Here is a 25,729-nt window from a genome sequence, read left to right as displayed (position 1 = left end):
CCGGTGTGACCCTCCACCACCGGTGCGGGCGAGTTTTCAGTTGATGCACCGTTACCTTTAAAGATTGTAGTCCTCATCACGGGTTTTAACTGCTAACGAGGCCGAGAGCACTTTTTCGTACGTTTATCGGCCAGGTGGAGATCCATTTATGTGACGTGCGTGTTCAACTTTCTTGCCCGTCTTTCTTTTGGATCGTCTTAGTGATCTGTGGGAGTCAGCACTTGATTCGGGATACAAGCCGTTTGTCAGTTGTGTGTGTTGAAAGTATTTACTACCACTCTGCTTTTTCACTGCCTTAAAGGAAGTTTTTAGAAGAATAGAGTTTGTGTTTGCTTTGCTTTTTAAAACATAGTCACATTCATGGACCTTTTCAAATATTAATGCTTTTTATGTTATGTTCCGGGCTCTCGATCCTGTTCTGTTGGTCTGTTCCAATTTCACGGGGTATTTAAACACCGTAGTTTCAAAGTGTCCCCAAGGAGATTTAAAAAAAAAAAAAAAAAAAAAAAGGGGAGAGTGTTAGGGGTGACAGAACAGCAGCTAGTAAATGTAGATGGAAGGATAGAATTTCGATTTAGATTGCAGGTATCAATGTAAGAACTTAGACGAAGATCATCAGTGGGTGGTAATTTGTTGGTCATCGGGAAGGTTTCAGGATTTCAAAGAAACATGCCACAGCTGAACTTACGCTGTTGATCACATTGCGAGAGCGTATTTTTACGATGACGGGATGTCAAAATTAACCAAGTGATCAAATTTAGCATCACCAGTAACGGAACCAACCGAAGTGATGTGATGTGTGGCCAGTAGAACACGTCACCCACCCACTGTGCTCGCGGAAGCCTTTAACCTGTATCTGCAGGAACAATTAAACGAGTCCAGAATGTTGGACAGTCTGTACAACTGGCCAGATGTCTTCAAAAATGTCAAATAACAACACCAACAAAACCCCAGAGGGTCTACTGAAGGTAACAGGACACTTAAGAGATATTTCATTGTTAATGTAATTTGTGAACATTGATTGGAATCCGAATTGGCAACGGGGGGTGGGGGGGGGGGGCGAGTAGCCATGAAGGTGTTGGGATGACTGGAGAAATTTAAAAAAGTATTATTGAACATTATATTGATGATGGGTTTCTCTGGTGTGGTAATGGAATTTTGATTATATAGGAGAATATCCTATTCTTAGGAGAAATGTGATAAAAGACTTGTCTGCAATTTCCTTTCAAATGGTGACGCAAGTAAATAAATAGCCCAACGCGGGGGCTCGAACTCACGGACCGTGAGATCATGACCTGAACAGAAGTCAGACGCTTAACCAACTGAGCCACCCAGGCGCCCCTCTTTTTTAATTTAATCAATGGGATCTTTTCTGGAATGAAAATTTTAAATTTTCATGAAGTCTAGTTTATCAAGTATTCTTCTATGGACCGTATCTTTGGTGTTATATATAAGAAATTGTTGTCCAACGTGAGGTCATGAAGCTTTTGTTCTCTTTTATTTAGAATTAAAAATTTTTTTAATGTTTTACTTTTTTTTGAGAGACAGAGTATGAGCAGGGGAGGAGCAGAGAGAGAGAGAGGGACAGTGCAAGTGGGGGAAGAGCAGAGAGAGAGGGAGACACGGAATCTGAAGCAGGCTGCAGGCTCCAAGCCGTCAGCACAGAGCCTGATGTGGGGCTTGAACTCATGAACGGTGAACCTGAGCCAAAGTCGGACACCTAACCGACTGAGCCATTCAGGCGCCCACTTTTCAGTGTTTTATAGTTTACTTCTTACACTTAGCCCCATGATACATTTTGAGTGTGTGTGTAAATCTGTGGTCCAAATCCGTGATTTGGCTTGTCCATAACCAGCTATCCCAGCACAATCTTTTGGGGATTTTCCTCAATATATCGCCTTCACATCTTTGTTGAAAATCAGTTGACCGTAAACATGAGATTTCTGTCTGGACTCTGGTTGTACCGGGACCGCGCTGTCTTGTTGCCGTAGCTTTCGATGATGTTTTGAAAAAAGGAAGAGTAAGTCTGCCCAGTTTGCTTATTTAAAAAATCATTTTGACTACTCCAGGTTTTATTTTTTTTCTGTATGAACTTTGGGGTCAGTTGCCAATTTTTGCAAAAGAGCCTGCTGAAATTTTAATACTGATTGCACTTATCGGCCAGTCTGGGGAGAATTAACATCTTAACCCCATTGAGTTTTCCAACCTGTGAACACAGACCGTCTTTCCAGTTTAGATCCTCTTTAATTTCCCTCGGTAATAATTTATATTTTTGGTGTATAATTTTGCAGTTCCTCTGTTAAAACTGCCAATACTTTGTATTCCTGCTCTTTGAATTTACTTTCTTAATTGCAGTTTTATTTCATTGCTATAACAGAGACATAGAATTGGTTTTTGTGTATTCATCTTGTATTGTGGCCTTGCTGAACTTACATTTAGATGTTTTGAGCCTAAGATTTTCTCTCTACAGGGCTGTCATCTGAAAATTAAGACAGTCTTACTTCTTACTTTCGAATCTGGACTCAATGCAATTGAGTGATTCAGAGAAGCCCTAAGAGACTATGCGGCAGGCTTAGCAAGAAGCCAGTAGAAATCGGGGCGTGAGGATTGAGTCTATAGTAGAAGGATCTTAAGAAAAAGAGGACTGGACGGGGTAGATTATGATAGAGGATTTGGAAAAAAATTGAGTCTACATTTAGCAAATGACAGAGGGAACGATGGTAACTCTTTAGTAGGACCTGTGGTGGGACAGCCATACAACTTACTGTTCCACGTTCGTCAGTGAAGATGAGGCCTATCGATGATGGGTTTAGCCACCCAGACATGGAAGCTGTTCCCAGCCTCATTTGCGGCTAAGGCTCGGGTCTGCCAGTGGGGTGCAGACGCCCCCTGGGAGGAGAGGAGCTGCGGCCATCTCTGGGTTGCTGCTCTCAGTGGCAGAGGCCGGGGGCTGGGGGTTTACAGCAGTGGGGTGGCTCAGTTGGTGCAGCATGGGGCTCTGGGCATTGGATGTGTGGGTTCAAGCCCCACGCTGGGTGTAGAGTTTACTAAGAATAAAATCTTTAGGGGCGCCTGGGTGGCTCAGTCGGTTAAACGTCCAGCTTCGGCTCAGGTCATGATCTTGCGCTTCGTGGGTTTGAGTCCCATGTTGGGCTCTGTGCTGACAACGCAGAACCTGTCTGGGATTTTCTCTCTCAATAAACTAAAAAAAAAAAAAAAAAAAAAAAAAGAAAAGGCTTTAAAAAAAAGCCTATTTTTTTTTTTTTTAAGTTTAATTTATTTGTTTGAGGGGAGGGGCAGAGACAGAGAACCCCAAGCAAGCTCTGCATTGTCAGCACAGAGCCCAAACACAGAGCAGGGCTTGAACCCACTAACCGTGAGATTGTGACCTGAGCCGAAATCAAAGTCGGACTTTTAACCGAATGAGCCACCCAGGTGCCCCACAAGCCTATTTTTTGTGTAGAGTTTTATGTCTAGGATTTGGTAACAGAAGTTGCTTCTAGAAAAGGGGAACGAGAGGAAGGAGGCTGGTTTCCATGAGATCTACTTTTGTGGCTTGAACTGTAACGCACACAGGGCAACAACAGGAACAGGTGGACTGAGGCCCCTGGGTGACCCGGGCCGCAGCACAGCTCACTAGGGCCTCGGAAGCATTGGGAGAGAGGAGGCAGGGGTGGGGGTGGAGAGCAGGCCGGCACAAAGGACGAGAGGGGCTGGAGCGGGAAGTGATGGAGTGGATGGAGAGGCCGAGGGCTTTGAGCTCAGGGTTAGATAAACCTGGCCGTGACTGTCCCCAGTGGGGGAGGGTGTCAGGGTTCAGAGGGCAGAACCACACTAAAGGGGTTTGTCACAGGGCTTAGAGCCTTCCGGTGGTGGCGGCTGACCCCGCAGGCCTGTTGGGCACTCGCCTCAGAGTCTGGCTGCGCTGACCGAGGCTGGGTCGGGTGAGGCTCTGCTTCTGACGGAATCCTCGAGGAGGAGGGTCAGGCAGGGGAAGCCGGCTCTCCAGGGGGAGACTGTCTCCCTCAAATCCAAGTCCCAAACGGTAGCAGCCTGCCATGTGTGAGGCCCCGTCCACATGCCGTGTGGTTCAGTCCTCACGGTCCCCTGACGGCGGGGCGTTCTTGCCCTCAGACCAGGTGAAGCAGAGGTCAGGGGACACTGGAGAAGCAGATCGGCTGCGAGGCCCTAAGACCGCCAGTAAGTGGCACCCGGGACTCAAACTTCTGACACCACCGGTGTGGGCAGGGGCAGACAATTCTGTGCCGAGGCTGATCTGAGTCACCGTTTCCTCCGGTCCCCTGAAGGTGGCTGCGTAGACAGAACCACTCTCCCTGCGCTCCCTCCTTACTCCACACCGTGTCCGGAACCTGCAGAAAGGGGCCTCGGTCAGGCTCCCGGGAGCAGTGGTGGCCGCGTCAGTAGGAAGTGAGCAGTCGGTGTAGGTGCTTGTGGGGGAGGAGTTACGGTGTGGATCTCGGTCTCCTGAGCCACATCAAGTCTGGAAAATAGAACTCATGGAAATTTCTGTAGGATCTGGTCTCGCAGAAGTCAGGGAAATTCAGTTTGGCCAAAGGAAGGCTCTTTCCATCTTAAAAATCTAACGCAACACTTTAAGAAGGATCATTTATTTTTAAGGACAGATCCATAATCACTTACAATACGAAAATCACCCCTGATAAGCTCTCACGAGTTTCGGGAACAAGAGGACACCTTACTGCCACATGGTCACTTCACGGGGGAGCCGCTGCGGCGCAGGGGCCTCTGTCCGTGGACCGCGTGGCCCCCCCACCCGACGGGGTCTGTGAAAGGAAACGTCCACTGTCGTCCACGCGCGTCGTGACCGTGGCTCAAAGGTGGGCGCACAGCCGCTCCAGCTGTCCAGGGTTTGCGTTACTCAGGAACAGAAGCTCCTTTTTCCCTTCTTCTGTGTGAGCTAAGGTGGGGGGCGGGGAGCAGACACACACAGCTGGCAGTTCTCTCCTGCAGCACTGTTACCCCAAAAACTGTCGGCACCGGCCACGTGACACTCCCAAGGCCTCGCTTCCAGAGCCTTTCTCCCGGTAAGCGGCCACCTTTTCTGTGTTTATTCCTCTGGCTCAGCATCTGCCTCCCTCTGAGCCAAGAACATCTGGCCTCTAGCACTTTGTCAAACCTGCTGACCCCCTTAGAAATCTCCCCAGCCGTGCCCCCCAGCCAGCCATGTGCGGGAGCTGCTCTACACCCTTCCGTCCCTTCCCCGGATAACCCACCCCGTCTCTGCCAGTTCTCGGCCACCTAGAGAGCGGTCAGCCTTTCGTCTCCCCGGACCCCCCGCGCCCAGAGGGGAGGGCGAGACCGAAACAAACAGCTGAATGCTTGCGTGTGCACAGGGCAGGCAGAGCTGACAGTTCCCACCCCCCACCCCCCCCACCCACCCGCCCTCCCCGGACGGCTGGCCTTGGCCTGGCCGCCTCTTTCCGTGAGCATCGGATTCTGGACCATGAGAATCTGGGGAGAGATGTCCTGTTTTTTTGTAAATTTAACTTCCCCTCCCCCACCCCTCTCCACACCCTGCAGCCAGCCAGAGAGGGGTCAGGATAAAGGGAAAAAGGGAAATACAAGTTGCAGGCTGCTGCCGAGGGAAGAAGAGGTCATGGCTCTGACTCAGTGGGACTCTGAACATAAAACCCCGAAAAATTAACCTACCTTTCTCATGTTGAAGCCAACTGTTCTCCAGATAATACTGAATACAACTTTCAAACTCCTTCGGGCTGTAGTTGGAAACCAGGATGGGAATAAAGGGATCCAAGGCATCAAATCCCTCCTGGAGAAGGAAAAGGATGAAGACAGTGTCCATTAAGTGATGAGCCGGAGGAGAGAGCAAATGCACTCGAACATGCGGACGGCAAGGTCTGTTTTTCTTCCGCCCTCTGCTCGCTCGCGGGCCACCCGGCCTCACGGGCTCCACACAGCGCCCGGCCCCTCATGGCCACTGGGCCGTATGCACAAGACAGGAGTCTTCTACGTGTGGGTTCACATGGATATTCAACATGGGGATATACGTACATATTTAAAACATTTTTTTTACGGTTTTGACTCCAGTAGTCAACAACCATTTTGACTGTTCATAAGTTCAAAAATAGGAAACAAAATTGATAAGGATGCGGAAAAAGACCCAGTAGATGGAACGTGAACGGAAACAAGTAGATCAAACTGGATTCCAGATTTCAGGCCGAACACGGGCAGAGGAGGGACACTCCCCTAGCTTCCGAACAGAGCCCTGGCCCGAGGGCCCCGCAGCCGGACACGGCAGCGCTGGGCAGACACTGGCCCCCAGTCTGCGGCTCTGTTCTCACAGAGTCCAGGGCGAGTGGTCACGCAGCTTACTCTGCCACCTCGGACTGCGCTGACACGTCCACAGGATGCCGAGAGCAGCCTTCTTACTGCTGGAGGTGAGGGTTCCAGATACGGGAAGGGGGAGGGGGGAAGGGGACGCTGTGATGCGAGCCCGTATCCATGTGAACACATGGTTTTCTAACAAATGTTAGACAAGTATGGGTGTGTACATACGGACACAGACATGAGTATAGTACACACGTGTGTCCGTTTTCACACTTCCTAGCAGTGATGCCCCAGCAACTATGAGCACACCTGGCACTCACATCTTGGTACCTAAGATCCAGTTCACGCTCAAGAGGTGGGGAATTTGGTTCCACCTCTTAAAGGGAGCATATTTTAAACACTTCTGTAGAGCAGGCGCCACACACGATGTTGGGCTTGAACCCACGACCCTGAGATCGAGTCGCACGCTCCACCACCTCAGCCAGCCAGGCGCCTCCCGGGCCGTGGTAAGTAAATAACCGTTCTCCTCGAACGTGAATCAGGGCTGCCTGGAGGAAAGGCCAGGACGGGGGCATAGAAAGGACGAGATGAGCGTGGAACCTATTTCTTGCCAAGAAGTAAATCAGGGCCTACAGACTGATGGGGGCATGTGCAGAGGGCACAGAAGCCACCTGAAGGGGCTTTTACAGGCCAGATCTGGGACAAATTAAGCACCCAAATCAATAATGACAGTAAAGGTTTGAAGCTCATGAAAGAGGAGCCTGTATGTCCACCTGGAAAGAAAGGAGTGAGGAAGGAAAGTTCCTGCATGTGACAGAAAGCCAAGGGATCCGTGTAGAAGACACAAGAGAGCTAGAAAATAAATACCATTTTGCAAATATCTCCACTGGACTCGGGGGAGAATCACAAGTGGATGCTCAAACCAGTAAGGGAAGGCTTGAGGAGTAACAGGTGTTTACCTAGTTTCAAAGCAGGTGTCCATTTATTCGTACTTACTTGTTACACGAGGAAAATAGTAACTTTACTGCCGAGAACCCAGATGGACAGCACCTTACCCAAGTGTCCAACCTTACCCCTGGAGTCACTGGGAGAACTGGGTCTCACAGGCGCCTCCCGATGCTGGATACCATAGAGACCCAGCCCTGCGGCTACCATTGCACGTGATCAGGAGACACCACCAGCCAAGCCGTAAGATAACCCACGGTGGCAAGTACGCTTCAAACACACAGATCTAAATATTCAAAGACTGAAGCACTGTCCCCCCTTGAAGGAGACGACAGAGCAAGACCATCCAACGCACGATCCGGGACTTTCTGTCTCTGTGAAGGATGTGGGGTGACTGGTAAAGTTAGAAGTCCTACAGATTAGGTAACAGCGTTCTGTCGATGCCAGTTTCCTGATTTTGACAGTTGTGCTGTGGTTCTATATTTAGAATGGCTCTGATTTTAGGAAATACATGTTATTTAAGAAAAAAGAGGCATCGTGTCTCCGGTTACTGTCACATAATTCAGGGGGGAAAATGGAGAAGAAGAAAGCAAATATGGTAAAGTGTTCGCGTTCAGGAATCTGGGTGAAGTCATACATGAATATGGTTGTTCTCCAAGTCTGTAATTATGTCCAAAAAGAAAAAGAGATCTCTTTTGACAAAGTGACTAAGGGGAACCAGATTTTCTAAAGATTGGACCTTTCCCAGCAGCTCCTGAGGCAGATAGGCCTTCCGCGGCTTGAAGAGGGATCCAGTCTGGCTCAGAGACAACACAATGGTGCCTCCATGCTGAAAGAAAGGACAAAAAGCTGAATTAGAAAAAGGTGAAAAAGTGGGGCGCCTGCGTGGCTCAGCTGGTTAAGCGACGGACATCAGCTCAGGTCATGATCTCATTGTTCGTGGGTTGAGCCCAGGGTCGGGCTCTATGCTGACAGCTCCAAGCCTGGAGCCTGCTTCAGAACCTGTGTCTTTCTCTCTCTGTCTCTCAAATAAAGATGTTAAAAAATATTTTAAAAAAATGCCAAGAAGAAAAATGCATTGTATTTATTTTTTAGAAGTTTAATTAGAGAGTGTGAGCATGCATGGGGGTGGGGCAGAGAGACGGAGAGAGAGAATCCCAAGCAGGCTCCACACCCCTTGCTCAGCCCCACGTGGCGCTCTATCCCATGAACCGTGAGATCACAACCTGAGCTGAAATCAAGAGTCGGACGCTTAACCAACTGAGCCACCCAGGCGCCCCAGAAAAGTGCATTTTAATCACCTGTCGATTTTTAGTACAGCTGAATGGCAACTAAGTAGGTTATCACTTCTGGTGCGGCGCTGACGGCAAACTGCTACGTGATCTTCAATTTATCAAAATCTTTTCCGAAGTTGGTAAGATATAAAACCACTCTGAACAACTGCAGAGTCAAAGTATGCCAGGATTTAAGTACAGTGGCTTGTATCCAAGGCGAGCAGTAAGATAGGAAACCAAATATCCAGATTTTAAACTTCCGCACTGCTAGGGCAATTAAGGAAGATACAAGAACTTTCTGGGTGTAAAATCGGAGCCGAAAACTATCGGGCGTCGCACATACTCACCCAGTCGTTTTTCACCATTTTCCTCAGGTTGTGCACGAGCGCAAGCTCCTCGGGGGCCACCTGCCGGGTCAGTGGGAAGGGGGGGGACGGGGCCGAGGTCAGTCCTGGGTCTGTGCGGGTGCCCGCCCGAGACCAATGACTACAAAATCCTGCACTGCTCTGTGACCACGGTGCCTGCGGCCACGTGTCCCACCCTGCCAGGTTTCTGATCAAAACCTGTCAGCAAGGGAGAGAGCGGCCTGGGCCCACACCACCGCCTCCCTCGATGTTTCTGCTCTTGGCTGCGGAAGCATGGTCTGACCGCTGCACACAGAAGCCATCGCTCAGCCCCACTGAGGAGACAGAAGAGAAGGAAAACACTGACAAAACAGCTTCCGCTGTGACGTGCCCTTCTAGACGCTCTCCCTTTTCAATGGACGGCGGACCCCTCTCCTAATTCAAATACTCCTAAGGCGAGGCGACATGCCGCCTGGGCTACAAGGCCAAGTGCCGGCCTCCGTGTGCCAGTGCCGGAGTCAGAGTAACCAGAGTAGAGAAACCCAGTTTTCCTACCAGGCTTTTATCTTCTCTTTTCAGTGTGGTCTTTCCCCAGAGAGCATTGACTCCATCCACTGCCACCAGGAGGCGAAACCCGCCCAAAGAACTCTGAGCCTTGAGCTCTCTGAGAACAACCCCGACTGCGTCCGTGGCGTTCTTCACCCTCGTGATGCCCTGCAGGGGAGAGAGAGGTGGGGCTGGCGGTCCCAGAAGAGGCCTCCCCTGCTGTGACAGAGGATGGGCGGGGCGGCCGCTGTCTCGTCTCATACCTGTTCCACCACCTCTCCCAGAGGGCTGCCTTTCTCCGTGCTCTCTCGCTTGTTCCAGACATACTTCTCTTGAACTTTTATCTGAAAGCAAACAAAAACCAAAAAAAGGCCACTCAGCCTACAGATGAACCCCTCTGTATCTGAGAAGGGAGGAGGGTAAGGTTGTTTACAGTTGGGTTTAGTCTATTTTTCTTTCCTTCTTTTTTTGAAAAGTCGGCTCGATGCCCAGCACAAGGCTTGAACTCAGGACCCTGAGATCAAGACCTGAGCTCAGATCAAGAGTTGGAGGCTTAACCGACCAAGCCACCCAGGCGTCCCTATATTTTAAGCCCTGTAAGAGACTTCAGTATGGAAGAGAATGCTTTCTAGCCCTTTTCTGCCTAAAGCTTAAAACCAAAACCCACAAGGGATTCTGACCAAAAAGGTCTGGGATGAGGCCTTGGTATCCACATTTATAACAAGCTCCGAAGAGACTCTGACTTATAACCAGAGTTGAAAACTCTTGGCCTAGAGATTGTATCCGAGAATCACTAGAGCAAAGAACCATTTTACCAATACATTTCTGGTTTCAAGAAAGACCTCATCTGGAGAAACTTATGTAGCTGAAAATGTGCTTTAGAGAATTTGAGGCTGTAGCTTTGGAAAAGTCCATGAATCCATCTGGACTGCACGGGGACAGCTCGTGGCGCTTCTTTATTTCACACGGACGAGCAAGTCTCAGGTTGTGAGCTGCCAATAGAACATATGAAAGAAATACAGAATGGCATAGCGATCCCAGCTACAATGCTAGTTTTCCATAGTCTGGTGCTCAAGACACGAAGAAGATAAAGTCTATTTAACGACTGTCCGGCATTGGGGCGCCTGGGTGGCTCAGTCGGTTAAGCATCCGACCTTGGCTTGGCTCACGATCTCACGGTTCAGGGGTTCGAGTCCCACTTTGGGCTCTGTGCTGAGAGCCTGGAGCCTGCTTCGGATTCTGTGTCTCCCTCTTTCCTTTCCTCTCTCCTACTTGCACTCTGTCTCTCTTTCTCTCTCAAAAATAAATAATAAAAAAAATTAGGGGTGCCTGGGTGGCTCAGTTGGTAAATGTCCAACTTCAGCTCAGGTCATAATCTCATGGCTCGTGGGTTCGACCCCCACATTGGGCTGTGCTGACAGCTCAGAGCCTGGAGCCTGCTTTAGGTTCTCTCTCTCAAAGAAGTACACTGAAAAATAAAACAATAAAATAAAGACTGTCCAGCATCAAGCTTCTGGGAATCTGGTCACCTGACTCAAGAAACGCTCATTTGTAGTTTTGAAATTCTTCAGCCAGATGGAAGCTTCTGCAGGTTGGTCCAAACGCTGCTTGTTGTAGGTGGAGGGCAGAAGACCCCGGCAGCTCTTCACCCAGAGATGAGCTGGAAACAAACACACGTGGAAACAAAGCAGGCAGGAGCTGACTGTATTCAACTCAAAATCCTCTCTGCCTCTTGAAGTTATGGGAAATGGCTTTAGCTTCCCGTATACAGTTGACCATCTGCGTATGACTTCTGACCCCCGAAACTTAACTACTAATTGCCTACTGCTGACCAGAAGCCTTCCTGATAACACAGGGTCGATTAACAAACATTTTGGATGCCATATGTGTTACAAACTGTATTCTCACAGTGAAACAAGCTGGAGAAAAGAAAATGTGACTAAGAGAATCACAAGGAAGAGAAAGTACATCTACAAGACACTATTTACTCCAAGAAATCTGTGTGTAAGTGGACCAGCACAGTTTAAACCGTGTTGTTTAAGAACCCTCTGCATATTTCTTGAAGTCTCCTTGCTTCAAAGGGTCACTTTTGGGCTGGCCCACGTGAGATCAGACCTTCTGGTTACAGTCGGGACACGAGGCACACCACGTGGACGAAAGGTCACTGTAGCTTCCTGGCAGTTTTTAAACGTAGTTAGAAAACACGGGTGCTCACACAACACCAAATAAAACGTGGGGTGTATGCAAAGGAAGAGAGTTCTAAGATCCATGCTGACGACTCTGGAATGCTGATGAACAGCCCGTGTCAGAGTTCCCCCGGCTAATCAGAACTGCTCACTGAAGGCAACAGAGCCTGTGCTGACCTCGAAGAAGGGAGCTTACAGTCTTGGGCGCTACATCAAAGTGAGGACTGCTGGGCCAGAATGCTCCATTCTTACTTCAGAAGTTTCCAGGAACCTTCCACTGAACCTCCCGGTGCTACGCTGACCTCACCATGCACCCCACTTGTGGCCACCATGAGGTCATGACCGAGCAGCTCACACTGGCCTGCGTCGGGAGCAGAGGCCTCTTCGGAGCCCCCGTGGCCCCCGGGCCCCATCCGACCACCTCGACAGTGAGGAAAGGAAGTTCTTACCATCCGGAACGTGCAGGATCAGCCAGTCCTGCTTTGCACAGAAATGAATAACATGGCAAAGACTGAGGGTTTTTCCTGTCCCTTTCTCCCCATCTAAAGCACCTGTGGTTAAAGAAAATGTCATTGGAAGGACACTTCTGTCAACAAACAGCACTTTTTGAGAGACAGAACACGAGCAGGGGAGAGGCAGAGAGAGGGAGACACAGAATCCGAAGCAGGCTCCAGGCTCCGAGCCGTCAGCACAGAGCCCGACGCGGGGCTCGAACTCACAAACCGCGAGATCATGACCCGAGCCGAAGTCGGACGCTCAACCGACTGAGCCACCCAGGTGCCCCCCAAATAGCACTTTTTGATTTCCTCTTTCCCCCCGTTGGCCCAAGACAGCTCGGGCAGGCCGGAAAGGATACAGAGAACATACCGCACAGCAGGGTGGGCAAAATTGGTGTTTTTCAGGTAATGCAGAAGCTCCAGGGCTGGCTTCCTTACCATCAGACACGCTTCAGTGAATGTTTTCACCTAATGGATGAGGAAGAGGAGGGGGCACGGGGTGTGGAACACACTGAGCCTGATGCAGCAGCCAGAGCATCCAAGTGCCCGGTTCTCATTTAGTCACTGAAGAGATGGTTGGTACTGAATTTGAAAATCTACCCATATAATTTAGCTAAAATCTGAAACACACTGTCCCACACCAAGTAACACAACAGTCACCTTCTGATTATTTCTATTAATGAAGCAGATACTACATCATTAGTTGAAATCTACAAACTGTCTATAGATACCTTGTGACACAGCTATGTATACCAGTTAGGATTAATAAAAGTATTAAAAGAATGTAAAATCCTTAACAAAGTGTCTGACACATGGTAAGTATTTAACAAACGTTTTATTTATTTTTTTCATGTTTCTATTTAAGAGAGAAAGAGCGGGCGTGCAAGTAGAGGGGCAGAGAGAGAGGGAGACACAGAATCCGAAGCAGGCTCCAGGCTCCGAGCCGTCGGCACAGAGCCCGGATGTGGGGCCTGAATTCACGAACTATAAGATCATGACCTGAGCCGAAGTCAGACGCTAAACCGAGCCACCCAGGTGCTTCTAAGTGTTAATTGTTTTAAATCTATTTTTAGCTAATTATTACTGGAACCATCTGGATATTTCTCTGGAAATATATACGTGACAGCTCAGGAGCAGGTGTGACCAGCTGCTGCCCGCCCATGCTGGACACACCGGCACACAGACATGCCAGAGCACTGACACAGAAAGTTCCGTCCCTGCTTGTCTCTGGTCACCAGGAGTACTTCCGTGGAAAAATCTGGGAAGCACAGGTGTGCGTGACACCACTGTGCACATAAAGTATTCAACGATGTCTGCTGACAAGAACAAATATCTAACAAGAACTACTCACAAGTGTATCAGATAAGGATTAAAATTGCGTTGGTGTTTTCTGAAGAAATCCTAACCACGCAATTGGACCGGAGAAGGACTTGACGGGCAAGTTCAAACTTAACGGAAAGCGAAACCTTCAAGAACACGATACAGACATTAAAACAGAAATGCCGGGGCGCCTGGGTGGCGCAGTCGGTTAAGCGTCCGACTTCAGCCAGGTCACGATCTCGCGGTCCGTGAGTTCGAGCCCCGCGTCAGGCTCTGGGCTCTGGGCTGATGGCTCAGAGCCTGGAGCCTGTTTCCGATTCTGTGTCTCCCTCTCTCTCTGCCCCTCCCCCGTTCATGCTCTGTCTCTCTCTGTCCCAAAAATAAATAAACATTGAAAAAAAAAATTAAAAAAAAAAAAAAAAAAAAAACAAAAAACAGAAATGCCATATTAGGCAATATGACAGAACTAAAGTACACAAACAATGGTGAGGGGGTTGGCCTTCACATAAATGGCAATTATGGAAAGAACGTAGGAGTAATTCTCTGCAGAGCACTGGTGGTCACGCTGGTTGGGAGCAACTGGAGACGGTTAGTGCTGGGCCCTCACAGCCCTCCAGCTAGAGGCCTCCCGGCAAAGGTCTTTAAACGGTTCAAGTGCCATTACAGACCACTTCTTCTGGCTGTGCCCTAGTTCCACATTTAAGAGTTTTGATGCCAAGGCTGTTTGTGGCCTAGAATGAGCTCCCTTACTAGTGTCTCGTCTCCTCTCTTGAAACAAAGCACAGAGAGGGAAAGCCGTCCTCTGGCTCCTGAGCTAAAAATCACCTGCACCATCAAGCCTGCTTTTTCAGAAAGGAACGATTTCTGAGGCTGAAAGTAATTCAGCGGGATTAGTCCAAAGGACCAGTTACGCCAACAGACCACGCCTGCAGTTAATCATGAATTCTTTCGGTGTCTGCAAAGCAACCCAAGATTACATCTTCGGGTTGAAGTTACAACCACGAAACTACATTTTCTGAAAACCCAGGAGAACGAAGAACAATAATGCGTCTACTCCAAGTATCACTTCTGTTTGGTTCTACATCATGATTTTGTTTTCTAGAGCATGGCGGTCATTTTCGTGGTGTTTTGCTAAGACAGATTTTAAATTTATTATAGTTATTTGAATGCCGAAGTCTCTAGAAATCTGTTAGGTGGGTAACACGAAAGCAGTGCGACAGGTTTATCTAAGAACGTTTTTGCCTGCCTCCCGATGATTAACCACAAATAAACGCTGACTTAAAATAACGATAGTCACAGCACTATTCACAAAAGATAGTCAATAGCTGAATTCATCTGTTTTAGATTCAAATTCCATCTTTTATAGTTTTCTACCCATTTAATCCCACCCTCCGCCACCGGCACCCCTCCCCTCCTGAGCACCTGCGTGGAAAAGCGAGGAGGCAGGCTGTGGGGGAACAGGGTCCTCATGTCCTGGAGGGGGATGTTGTAGTGGAGACCTTCATGTTGCTCCCCATGCCTGGCCTGCGGAACAAAAATGCAGACAGGTGTGAACGGGGCCAGAGACAAAGTGACACTTCAATGGAAAGGGCCCACTAGACCATACTAGGGAAACTTCATCTCTCAGGGCTGGGAACGAGCTCTTTTCATTTCTTCTTCTTTTTTTTGAATAAAAAAAATCTTTTTCAGTTTCTGAAATAGAGATTTATTTTTGAGATACACTGAGCGGGAGCAGGGGAGGGGTAGAGAGAGGGAGACAGAATCCCAAACAGGCCTGCGCGCTGTCAGCGCAGGGCCTGATGTGGGGCTTGAACGCACGAACTGCGAGATCATACCCTGAGCTGAAATCAAGAGTTGGACGCTTAGCTGACTGAGCCACACGGAAGCCTCTAAAATTCTTTTTAGTGTTTGAGAGAGAGAGACAGTGTGAGGAGGGGCAGAGAGAGAGGGAGACACAGAATCCGAAGCAGGCTCCAGGCTCCGAGCTGTCAGCACGGAGCCCGACTCGGGGCTTGAACTCAACGAACCGTGAGATCATGACCTGGGCCAGTGGACGCTTAACCGACTGAGCCCCCCATGCACCCCACTGTCTTTCATCTCTTAGCTTAGACAAAAAGTGCTGGCTGGCTGTTGTCCTCAAATCCACAGCGTGTATATAAAGCTGCTCTCGGCCTAAATGACGAAGCCAGTTGCTCGGCAACATGCACCCTACATGTGGAGGTAAGAGACAATTCTTGCCATCTGGATTCTTCCGTGCTGGGTATGGAGATGTTCCAGTCACGTGACAAGATCATCTGCATACCGCTGTTTCCATAGAAACCCCAGAGGAATTGGAGATAAAGGGACTACAGTTACAGGGAGAGCTCAAAAACACTTCAGTGACTTCATTCACTTATTCAGTTTATTTTCTGCTTTAGAAAGTAGGTGAATGCTAGAGACAAAAACAAAACACCCTACCGAGACGGTGTCTCGGGTGACGAGTTCTTCCCCACCCCGTCCACGGTGTGCAGCGTGTGTTAAGGTGGGGAGACTCCGGGGGCAGGCCAGGTACAAAAAAGGAGAAGAAAAGCTATTGGTTCCCTTCACATGTAAACACAGAGCACAGGACTAATGGCATTTATGAGAGGCCACCGTAACGCCGGGGAAGGGGACAAATCAGCATCCAGCCTGAGGGGGCCTGTGCCAGAAAATGCAACCCTGGGTACTGCTGGGTACAAACACGCTGTGTTCTTCTCACCACATCAAGTTAGTGCTCCCTCCAGACACTAGGAAGTCCACTCAGGAAGGTGGAAAATAGCACCAGACAGACTAATGGGAAAACTGGGTTCTGTACGTGCCCTACTGTGTGATCTTGGGCAAGCAAGTTGAGTTCTTTAGGACTCTCCATACCGGGGTCGGTAAACTATGGCTGCGTACCCATTTTTGTAAATAAAGTTTTACTGGCACACAGCCACACCCACTCGTCTATGGCACACCTAAGCAGTTGTGACCGAGACCATTTTGGCTCATAAGCCTGAAACACTAACTTGTCCGTAAGGCCACGTCTGCCGACCCACCGCACAGCAAGATCGACAACTACCGGCTTAAGTATTCACGCAGTACATGTACTGCGTACCCGCCTTATGCCGGCAAAATCCTGGGCACGAGCAGGCCTCTGTGGCAGGGATTAAGCCAGAACAGGTGTGGACTGGCCCAGCCGAGTGTTAGGTTACCAGAGCCGGGACAGGGAAGAGGCGCTCTGGGCCGCAGAACACGCTCTTGAGTGACTGCATGAAGACCTGCCTGGTCTCTCCCGCTTTCGGTTTTCCTGATACACAGAACAATAGCGACACAAATTTTAAGACTTGAAGAAAATCCACATACGTGCCAGCAACTCACCGGGTCCTTCTCACTGGTGCGGGAAACTGCTCTGGGACTATCATCTGGGGCCTGGTTGTCCAGGTGAGTGGCAAGGCTTTGGGGGGCCTGGGACCCCGCGTGCAAAAGTCGTCCAGGGTCCAACTAGAAAAGAAACCGTTTCCATGTTTTAAAGTTAATGCCTGCTACAAAACTGAGGTTTCAAGCCACGTCCGCAACAGGGAAACTGTGGTACACATTTTAGTTTTATGTCAAAAGAACACTTATTTTCATAATTCTCAAAGTCCAAGCCCGTTACTCATACTCGGATTCTGTTGAGGCTCATGTTGTGGGGACAGGGCCCTGTCCCACATGGAAGCGGACAAATCTGGAGACCGTTCAGGAGCACAGCACGGCCAAGGCCGGCCGGGGGCAGGGTGCCCTTGTCCATGGCCACGGCCGGGACCGCCCCCTTCTCATTCGCCCAGTAATCGGGGTTGCCTCTGTTATTGACGGGGTTAGTGCAGCGTTCCCGGGCGAGGGGTATTATCCCACTCTCCCCAGCAGTTCTCTTGCCAGCCGTGCCCTGGAACCATCTCTGGTTAAGGATGTATAATGAGGAACGAAGGAATCCGCTCTGCGGGCAACTTCGCACACGGCTCACGGACACCCCTGAACTGAGGAGAGGTCAGGCTGGGGGGGTGATATTCCAGAGACAGATCTGAGCAAATGCTGACTGGAGAACCCTCCCCAAAACTGAGCTTAAGGGTAACAGGCCTTAGTAGGAATGAAAAGATTCACCGTAGGGCTGGAAAATGGAGTTTATGCAGCAAGAGACTAGAAGGGTAGGCTGAAGTCCCCCCCTGCCCCCCCGGTGGCCGTGATCAGCACGCAGACGCTTTGAGTCTTAATTCGACATGGGCAGGGCACCAGCCATGCTTTCTGATTAGCTGCAGGTTAAACATTTTCGTTGGGAGGACAGATCTTTGGGACTACGAAAGACAAAGAGGCAATTTAGAGGCAAAAATACCAGCTAGAAAGCTGTCGGGGAACCCAAATGAGTACACTTTTATGAGGTGGCACAAAATAATTGTTTCAGCCTTAAACTCAGCGTGCCGAGATGGCGCCTTCATCCCACTCGACTGCTTCCCACACGGCACTTGCCTGCAAACCATCTTGGAGACACAGCGGTGGCAAGAGCCAAACAAAACACGTAACGACACAAACAGCATCGTGTGGTGTTAAGCCAATGAGAATTCAGGGTCGGCTCCATCAGCACAGCAACCTGAATAATACGCCCTGGTATTGGTACTACTCAGTTTTCTCAATTCTAACCGGAGACAAAGCACAAGGTCTCTAAGAGGAGCAAATAGAAAATTAAAGCTATGCAAGGGCCACAAGGTGGTGGTATTTCTACAAGAATCCTATGATTTTTTTTTTTTTTTTTTAGTTAACTGCTTTTTGCAGCAAATTAAAACCTAGCAAAATGGATTCCTTACTCCTCACAATGTTATACACGGCACCGCCCAGACAGTGTCGTGTTTGCAGGGAAAACAATCTCTGCATGTTCCAGAATGAACATCATGCGGTTCCTGAGCAGAACAACATTCGGTTTTTGAGAGAGAGCACGCACGAGCAGGGGAGGGGGGGCAGATGGAGAGAGAGAGAATCCCAAGCAGGCTCCATGCTCGGCCCGGAGCCTGACACGGGGCTCGATCCCACGGCCCTGTGGTGATGACTCCAGCAGAAATCAAGGGTCGGACGCTCAACCGACTGAGCCACACAGACGCCCCTGATCAAGGTTACTTTAAATCAACCTACAAAAAGCGCAGAATTCCACTCACTGACTTCTCACTGCAGTCTAGCCTCAGGTCTTTCTTGTCTGCCACTGAGGAAGAACAAATTTTACCCTTTAATGTGATTAGCTGAGGCCACAATCCATCCCTCTGAGCCTTGGTTTTGTGTTTTTCATTTTATTTTCTAACGATGGGTTATTTTACCTGCACACAATTCATCACGAACCCCTGGAAAAAGGAGTCCTACGGAAAGAAGGGCTCCCCCTTGGGACCATCTACGCTGTAATTAAAAGGGCGGATGGAAGCGTGGAGCCCTCCTGGCCTGGCTCGCACCCATCAGCACTCGGGTCCGGGGGCTCCCTGGGGGCCCCGTTGGTCCCGCCCGGGTGTCCCGGCACCGCCCCGCAGCCTCCGTTTATTCGTGACTCCGCCACTGGGCCCTGAGCTCCCGGAGAGCACGGGCCACGACCTGCGGGGCGGCACAACGCTTGAGGCCGCGGGCTTTGCAGCTGACGGACCAGGGATCTGGTCTGGGCTCCACAGCTTCACACAGTGTCACCTGAAGCAACTTACTTAGCCTTTCTAACCCTCAATTTCTGCATCTGTGAAGCAACAATATTCTCTCCGTCCCGGGCCGGCCGTGAAGATCGCAAGAAATAAAGCACTTAGCACAGTGCCCGGCACATGACAAATGCCCAACACGGCATTAACCATCGATGGTGAAATGAGTCCCCTTAGAGTCCTGTGCACTTGCCCCATGGCAGGTACTGAGAAAATATGTGCTCAATAAATGAAAGAATGGAGGAAAGCGACATAATGGTCTTTTTTATATATGATTCATTGATTTATGGTTTATGGGTTATTCAACAATCAGATGCTGAAAGTCTAAATAAGCAACTTATTTTTGTTATAAGTGACTCCATCTTGGGCCCTTTTAAAAAAATATTTATTTTGAGAGAAAGAGTGGGAGTGGGGGAGAGGCGGAAGAGGAGTGGGAGAGGGAGAGAGGGGAGGAGGGGGGAAGAGAAAGCGGGGGGAGAGAGATGGAGGGAGGGAGGGAGAATCTCAAGCAGGCTGCACACCCAGTACAGAGCCTGACATGGGGCTCAATCTCATGAATGGGGAGATCATGACCTGAACCGAAATCAAGAGTCAGATGCTCAACCAAATGAGCCACCCAGGCGCCCAGCAACTTGTTTTTCATAATCATTAATCCAGGTAGACAATAATAAAAGCTAATAAAGAACCGCAACCGAGCTTATTTATCTGTATTTTTTTAATGTTAATTCTCCAACCACAGGGTGAATTCTGGAACACCGCCGTTCTGCTGAGACCGGTGACCTGCGGGCTGGCAGGGCGGCCTGCAGCGAAGCGCGTGGCAGAGGAAAGGAATTGTGGCTGCTCTCCGAGCGTCAGCTTGGACACCGAAGCGCTGGCCGGCCGAAGCTCTCCAGAGGACTTCGTTCTGGACACAACGAACCCGTCTCGAAATGAGAAACCCACCCACAGAAAGTCTGCACAGAGCTTGCGGCTCAGTCAGGACTCACCCGCCAGGCCCCGGAGATGAGCCTTGACGTCCTGGTCAGCATCGCCGCTGCGATCTGAAACACAGTGGAAAGGGAAAAGTCACCTGGGTGATGGATCCGTACCTAGAATATGTACAGAAAGGGCAGAAGACACAGAAGACTTTTCAAAGGAAAACAAATGGCTACTAAACTCACGGAAAGATTTTCATCCTCATTACAAATTGGGGAAATGTAAAGTAAAACCAGCACAGAGAGCTGCCATTCAGTCAGCATGCTGGGAAAAAGGAGGACAAGAGTGAGTGTCACAGAGGCTGTGAAGCCCTGGGGACACACCGTCACCGGGAGCACAGATACAATTATCTTCGTTCATTCATTCATTGGGGAATATACATATACGTGGTGACACTGGGAGACAGAGGAGGGGAAAGGATCAGCACGTTGGGAATAATGCTGACTCCTGGGCGGAGGTAAAGGGCAGGACCGTGCAAAGCACAGAGAATGGGAATGATCTACTTCTAATCTGGATAATGGGGACAGGAGTTCTGTTTTACTATTTTTGTATCTTGTGTTTTTTTGTATTCAATTGTATGTTGAAAATATCTCAGAAAAATAACCCTAATCTCTTGGGAGCTGAAAGATGTTTAAAATACTTATATGCAACTCTTAATATAATATAATTAAATCGAATCTCCAGGTAACACTTTGCTTCCTTTTGGCTAATAATTTTCACCTTTCTTCCAGCCAAAATCTTTGAAGCCACAGCAGTGCTCCAATCATCCAACCGAGACGGAGCACCTGCTGTGTGTCAGGCCCTGTGAATAAGCTGACCCGGGGGAGGGGGGGAGCTTCCCAGGAAAGAGACAAGTTTCAAGTCTACCGTTTAATAAAGATGCCAATGCATTCTTTAATTCAGTCATTCAAAAAACATGTGATGTGCTGCCACACGCCCACGCAGCGCACAATGCACTGTGACAAACCAGACGGGCACACCAGACCCTACTGACTTGGGTCCCTTTTATCCGTGGCGTTCCAGGGCTCCTGGGCCGTGTCTGAAAACCAGAGGTCGATAGCAGCAGTTCCCAAAAGGAGTTTGGGTGAATGCTCACTAGTCAGAAAATGCACCAATGCTCTTATGGCTGAGAAATCGGAGAAAAGCTGAACAGCTCTTAATTTCTTGAATAATTACAACACGTATTAGCATATTTCACATTTCAAGTCTTTGAGAAAAACCAGGTAAAGAGACTTCATTTTAACCCAAATTCACTTGGTCTTCGAACCTTAGTATTTTGTTGTTGCAAATTACTAGTATCACTGTCCTGGATGCTGGTGGAGTGAGGCTGTGACCAAGCACCCAGGCCTGAAGACGAAGTTACATTTACGCCACAGGCAGAGGGGAGGCACCCCCTGTTCCCCGCACCCTGTCTGTTCTGAACCCTGCCTCACCGGGCCCCACACCCCGCCCACCTGCTGCCGGCCAGGACCCCCCAGAGAGGGGCGAAAGGGCAGGCCCCGGGCTGCTGTCCCCAGAGAGGCCTGCTCACCTGCTGGCCTCTGAGCAGCCGTCCGGGAACCTGGATTGCAGGAGAGTCCCCAGCATCCCCAGAAACGGTAAGAGTGACTCACCATGTCTACAGTATTTATAGAAACAGCCCGCGTGGTTTAGGCTGAATACCTGCTTTCCTTCTGGGAGTCTGTTATTTCAGTAATGCTAAGAAAATGAGGGCTACATGACCCCAAGTTCCAGGCACTGTGAATCTAATCAGTGTCCCTGGCCGGCAACATCTCACACCGTCGTCACACCTTGTTGCGGAAGTAACTGTGCCCTGTGTGATTCTACCGGGAAAGGACTCCGGGAGGCTGCGCCTGGTTTCCTCCACTTCGCCCGGCGTCCCTTCCCTTTGCTCATTCAGTGCTGGATCCTTCCGCCGCCATAACTCGTAGCAGTAAGTACTACTATGTGCTGACTTTGAAGTCCTCCTAGAGAATCGGAAACTGGGAGGGGTTTGGCAACTACACCACCCAGCATCCATCACCCCCTAACAACTGACCACCACCCGGTACCCAACACCACCCAGTGCCACCTCTGACCAGCTCAATTTTCTTAACCTCAATTCTCCTCGATCTTCCCCTGAACTACCTCAGCTGTCCGCCTCTCGCACCACCTTCCCCCATCCATGCCAGCTAACCTCCATGCCAATTCTAACCTTCCACAGCAGCTCATTCCCAGCCCTAAGCCCTCTGCTCAACCTCGACTTTCTCTACTCCAAAACCACTTAGGATCCCAACATGACTCCAACCATGTCTGGCCCAGGCCACCTGCTTCCCCAATCTTCCCAATGTGTCCCGGTACAACCACCAATAAGGGACAGCTGTGGGTTGCAGCTTTGGAGGGGGGCTGGGTCCCGGAGAGAAAGGAGCAGATGACATGGTCCTGAGGTCAATTCTTCCCCTACGTGTGCCTATGGTCATTGGGGCCATTAGTCTGACCATGATTTAGACAGTACGGGAAATGCTGGTCAGGAAAATGTGACCAGCTGTCTATACCAGGACACTGTCATCTTGTATCCATATTACAACAATTGGTCTACCAGCTTCTAGCCATGAACTTCTCCAATCCATTTTTTCCACTGAAGTCTTCTTTAAAATCCTTCAGTATTTCCCCACTGCTTTTTTTTTTTTTAAAGTTTGTTTGTTTATTTATTGAGAGAGAGAGAGAGAGAGAATATCCCAAGCAGGTTCTGCACTAAGCCTGACTCGGGGCTCAATCTCATGACTGTGAGATCATGACCTTTGCTGAAATCAGGAGTCGGGTGCTTAACTGACTGAGCTACCCAGGTGCCCCTTCCCACTGCTTTTAAAAGCAAGGCTACGTACACGTATACACGTATACACACACACACACACACACACACACACACACACACACACGACTTAGGTAAGAATAACAGAAGTTGCCTTAAAAAGGGGGGATGGGGAATCTCAAAAGTTTGATCTCAAAGCAAACAACGTGGACTAAACCACATTTTCCAGCTTTTTAAATACCTGTTTGCAGCAAAACTCTTTATCGACAGGCCAAATGAACGCAGAAGGGAGGAATATTTGCTCATTCTGCTTTTCAGGTTACACACAAATCAGGGCGTTGCAAGATAAAAGCTCAGAGCCACTCGTACTACGAAAAACTTGAGTACTGATTTCTCCTTTCAGTTTTTTTCCATGTCTTTTGCATGAGCACAAATTAAACACATTGCTTACGACTGGAAAGTACGTAAGGGGCAGATTTCCTATTAAAACCGACTGATTGTACAGATGTGAAGAATTATGGGGCTAAATGGTCGTGATGGCCCACAAACATGTGAGTGTATTTGAGATCACAGAACTGTGCACTGAAAAATGATGGTAAATCAGGGGTTGCCCGGGTGGCTCTGTTGGTTAAGCGTCCGACTCGATATTGGCTCAGGTCCTGATCTCCCGGTTTGTGGGTTTGAGCCCTGGGTTGGGCTCCGTGCTGGCAGCATGGGGCCTGCTTAGGATTCTCTCTCTCCCTCCCCTGCTTGCGCTTGCTGCCTCTCAAAATACATAAATAAACTTAAATTTTTTTTAATACCTTTAAAAAATGGTGATGAGTTTTACGTTGTGTATTTTACCACACACATGCACACAAAACAAATGACCGATGATAAAATCAAAGACAAATGGTAATTATCTCAAGCCTTCTAGAAGCAAAAATGAAGACAAAAGTCCTCAAAGTTATCACTGAACTAGAACTACATCCCTAGCATCGTTCAACTGCCGACACTCCCAGACCCCATGCACTGTCTACTTCTGCTCTTCCAACGTGGAAGTGTCCCCTCTCCAATCCTGTTCTCTGTTTTAATGTGACAACAAATCCCAGAGACAAAGAATTTCTTTACTCTTTGAGCCATCTCAGCTCCCAGGTGCACCCGGAAGGGACACTTCCTCACCACCCGCATGTAATGTTCCGAGGCAACTCTGTCGCCAGCATTAGAGCCCTCTTCCCCTCTCTAAGTCTTCTCACAGGGAGAGCTCAAATGCATAACGAGAAGGAAGTCAGAAAAGGCCTGTACCAAAGTCAGAAAGCTCCAGGCTCGGAGCTGTCAGCACAGAGCCCCATGCGGGGCTCGAACTCGTGGACCATGAGATCGTGACCTGAGCCGAAGGCGGACGCTCAACTGACTGAGCCAACCAGGCGCCCCTGACCTATCAGTTTTAGATTTTATAGTTTAAGATGAACTATTTAAAAAAATTCCATCACATCACTGTTTCATTGAGAATGCAGTTACTTAAAATGACCAAAAACTTTAAAAATATTGTTCCTATCCAAATCTCAGCAACGATTTTTATAGAAATTGTCAAGCTGACCTCAAAATTCATATGGAAATGCAATGGACCCATAACAGCACAAATAGCTTTGCAAAAAAGGAACAAACTTGGAGGGTCCACGTTATCCTGACTTTAGAACTTACCACAAAGCCACAGTGAGCAAGACAGTGTGCTATTAGCATATGTCTGTAGACTACACGTGTCTGACCCACACGCCTGTGTGTAAGTCAACGGGATAGAGTCGGGAGTTCAGAAAGAATCCCTTACAGCACAGCTGACTCCGAACACAGGTGCCAAGACAATTCAGTGGGGGGAAAGAAGAGTCTTTTCAACAAACGGTGCCGGGACCACCGGATATCCCATGTAAAATAATTAAATTGAACTGGGTATTTGCCCAAAGAATACAAAAGCATTAATACGACAAGATCCACGCACTGCCCGTGTTTCCTGCAGCATTACTTGTAACAGCCAACTACAGAAGCAACAATAGTGTCCGACAATAGGCCGAAGGGTAAAGATGTGCAGCATGTGTGTGCGCGTGCGTGTGCGCGTGTAATGGACTGTCAGTCAAAACAGGATGAGATCTTGTCATCTGCAGCATGGATGGACCCTAAAGTGTATTATGCTAAGTGAAAGGAGAAAGACTGAAACATCATATGATTTCACTTATATATGGAATCTCAAAACCAAAAACGAATAAACAAAAAGCAGAAACAAACCTGTAAGTAATAGAACTGATGTCTGCTGGGGGGTGGGATGAAGGGATGGGCAAAATGAGTGAAGGGAAGCTTAGGAGGTACAGGCTTCCAGTCATGGAATGAGTACATCACGGGACTAAAACGTACAGTGGGGGGAAGACAGTCCGTGATACTAATGGCTACGGTGACAGGCGACAGCTACCCTTGTGGAGAGCACAGCACAAACTTGCTGAATCATGATGTTGTACCCCTGAAACCAACGTAACATTGCATCAACCACACTTCAACTAAAAAAAATAATAATAAGCTGGAAAAAAATCAGTAAGGCCAATGGGGCGCCTGGGTGGCTCAGTCGGTTGAGCGTCCGACTTCGGCTCAGGTCATGATCTCACAGTTTGTGAGTTCGAGCCCCGCGTCGGGCTCTGTGCTGACAGCTCAGAGCCTGGAGCCTGCTTCCCATTCTGTGTCTCCCTCTCTCTCTGCCCCTCCCCTGCTCATGCTCTGTCTCTCTGTGTCTCAAAAATAAATAAAACATTAAAAAAAAAACAAAAAACAGTAAGGCCAAAACTAAAAACCAAAACCTGGTTCTCCCTAAG

General features: G+C 48.9%; 1 protein-coding gene and 1 long non-coding RNA gene across 9 annotated transcripts in view; one reads left to right on the top strand and one right to left on the bottom strand.

Moving 5' to 3' along the window:
* Positions 1 to 3,528: 3,528 nt before the first annotated feature.
* DAP3 (death associated protein 3) overlaps positions 3,529 to 25,729 on the bottom strand; it is a 34,816-nt gene continuing 12,615 nt past the window's right edge. For 2 of the 8 annotated variants that reach the window (XM_045454384.1, XM_045454385.1), the window contains 13 exons: positions 20,290 to 20,368; positions 20,116 to 20,169; positions 16,815 to 16,937; positions 14,859 to 14,960; positions 12,476 to 12,584; positions 12,069 to 12,161; positions 10,963 to 11,093; positions 9,697 to 9,777; positions 9,443 to 9,601; positions 8,891 to 8,950; positions 8,009 to 8,098; positions 5,689 to 5,806; positions 4,613 to 4,936 (listed from right to left, as the gene is read on the bottom strand). In XM_045454384.1, the coding sequence (XP_045310340.1) occupies positions 4,851 to 4,936; positions 5,689 to 5,806; positions 8,009 to 8,098; positions 8,891 to 8,950; positions 9,443 to 9,601; positions 9,697 to 9,777; positions 10,963 to 11,093; positions 12,069 to 12,161; positions 12,476 to 12,584; positions 14,859 to 14,960; positions 16,815 to 16,937; positions 20,116 to 20,169; positions 20,290 to 20,368 (1,285 nt within the window). In that variant the 3' untranslated portion in view covers positions 4,613 to 4,850. The other 6 variants (XM_045454379.1, XM_045454387.1, XM_045454381.1 and 3 more) reach the window with 5 other exon arrangements.
* On the top strand, positions 13,101 to 20,792 carry LOC123585850. Its single transcript, XR_006706440.1, has 2 exons — positions 13,101 to 13,151; positions 19,869 to 20,792. It is a non-coding gene; the product is annotated as an uncharacterized LOC123585850 (long non-coding RNA).

The sequence above is a fragment of the Leopardus geoffroyi genome, chromosome C3, assembly GCF_018350155.1.
Source record: "Leopardus geoffroyi isolate Oge1 chromosome C3, O.geoffroyi_Oge1_pat1.0, whole genome shotgun sequence".
NCBI lineage: Eukaryota > Metazoa > Chordata > Mammalia > Carnivora > Felidae > Leopardus > Leopardus geoffroyi.
Note: the sequence above shows the minus strand (reverse complement) of the source record. Positions and strands in the feature narration are given on the sequence as shown.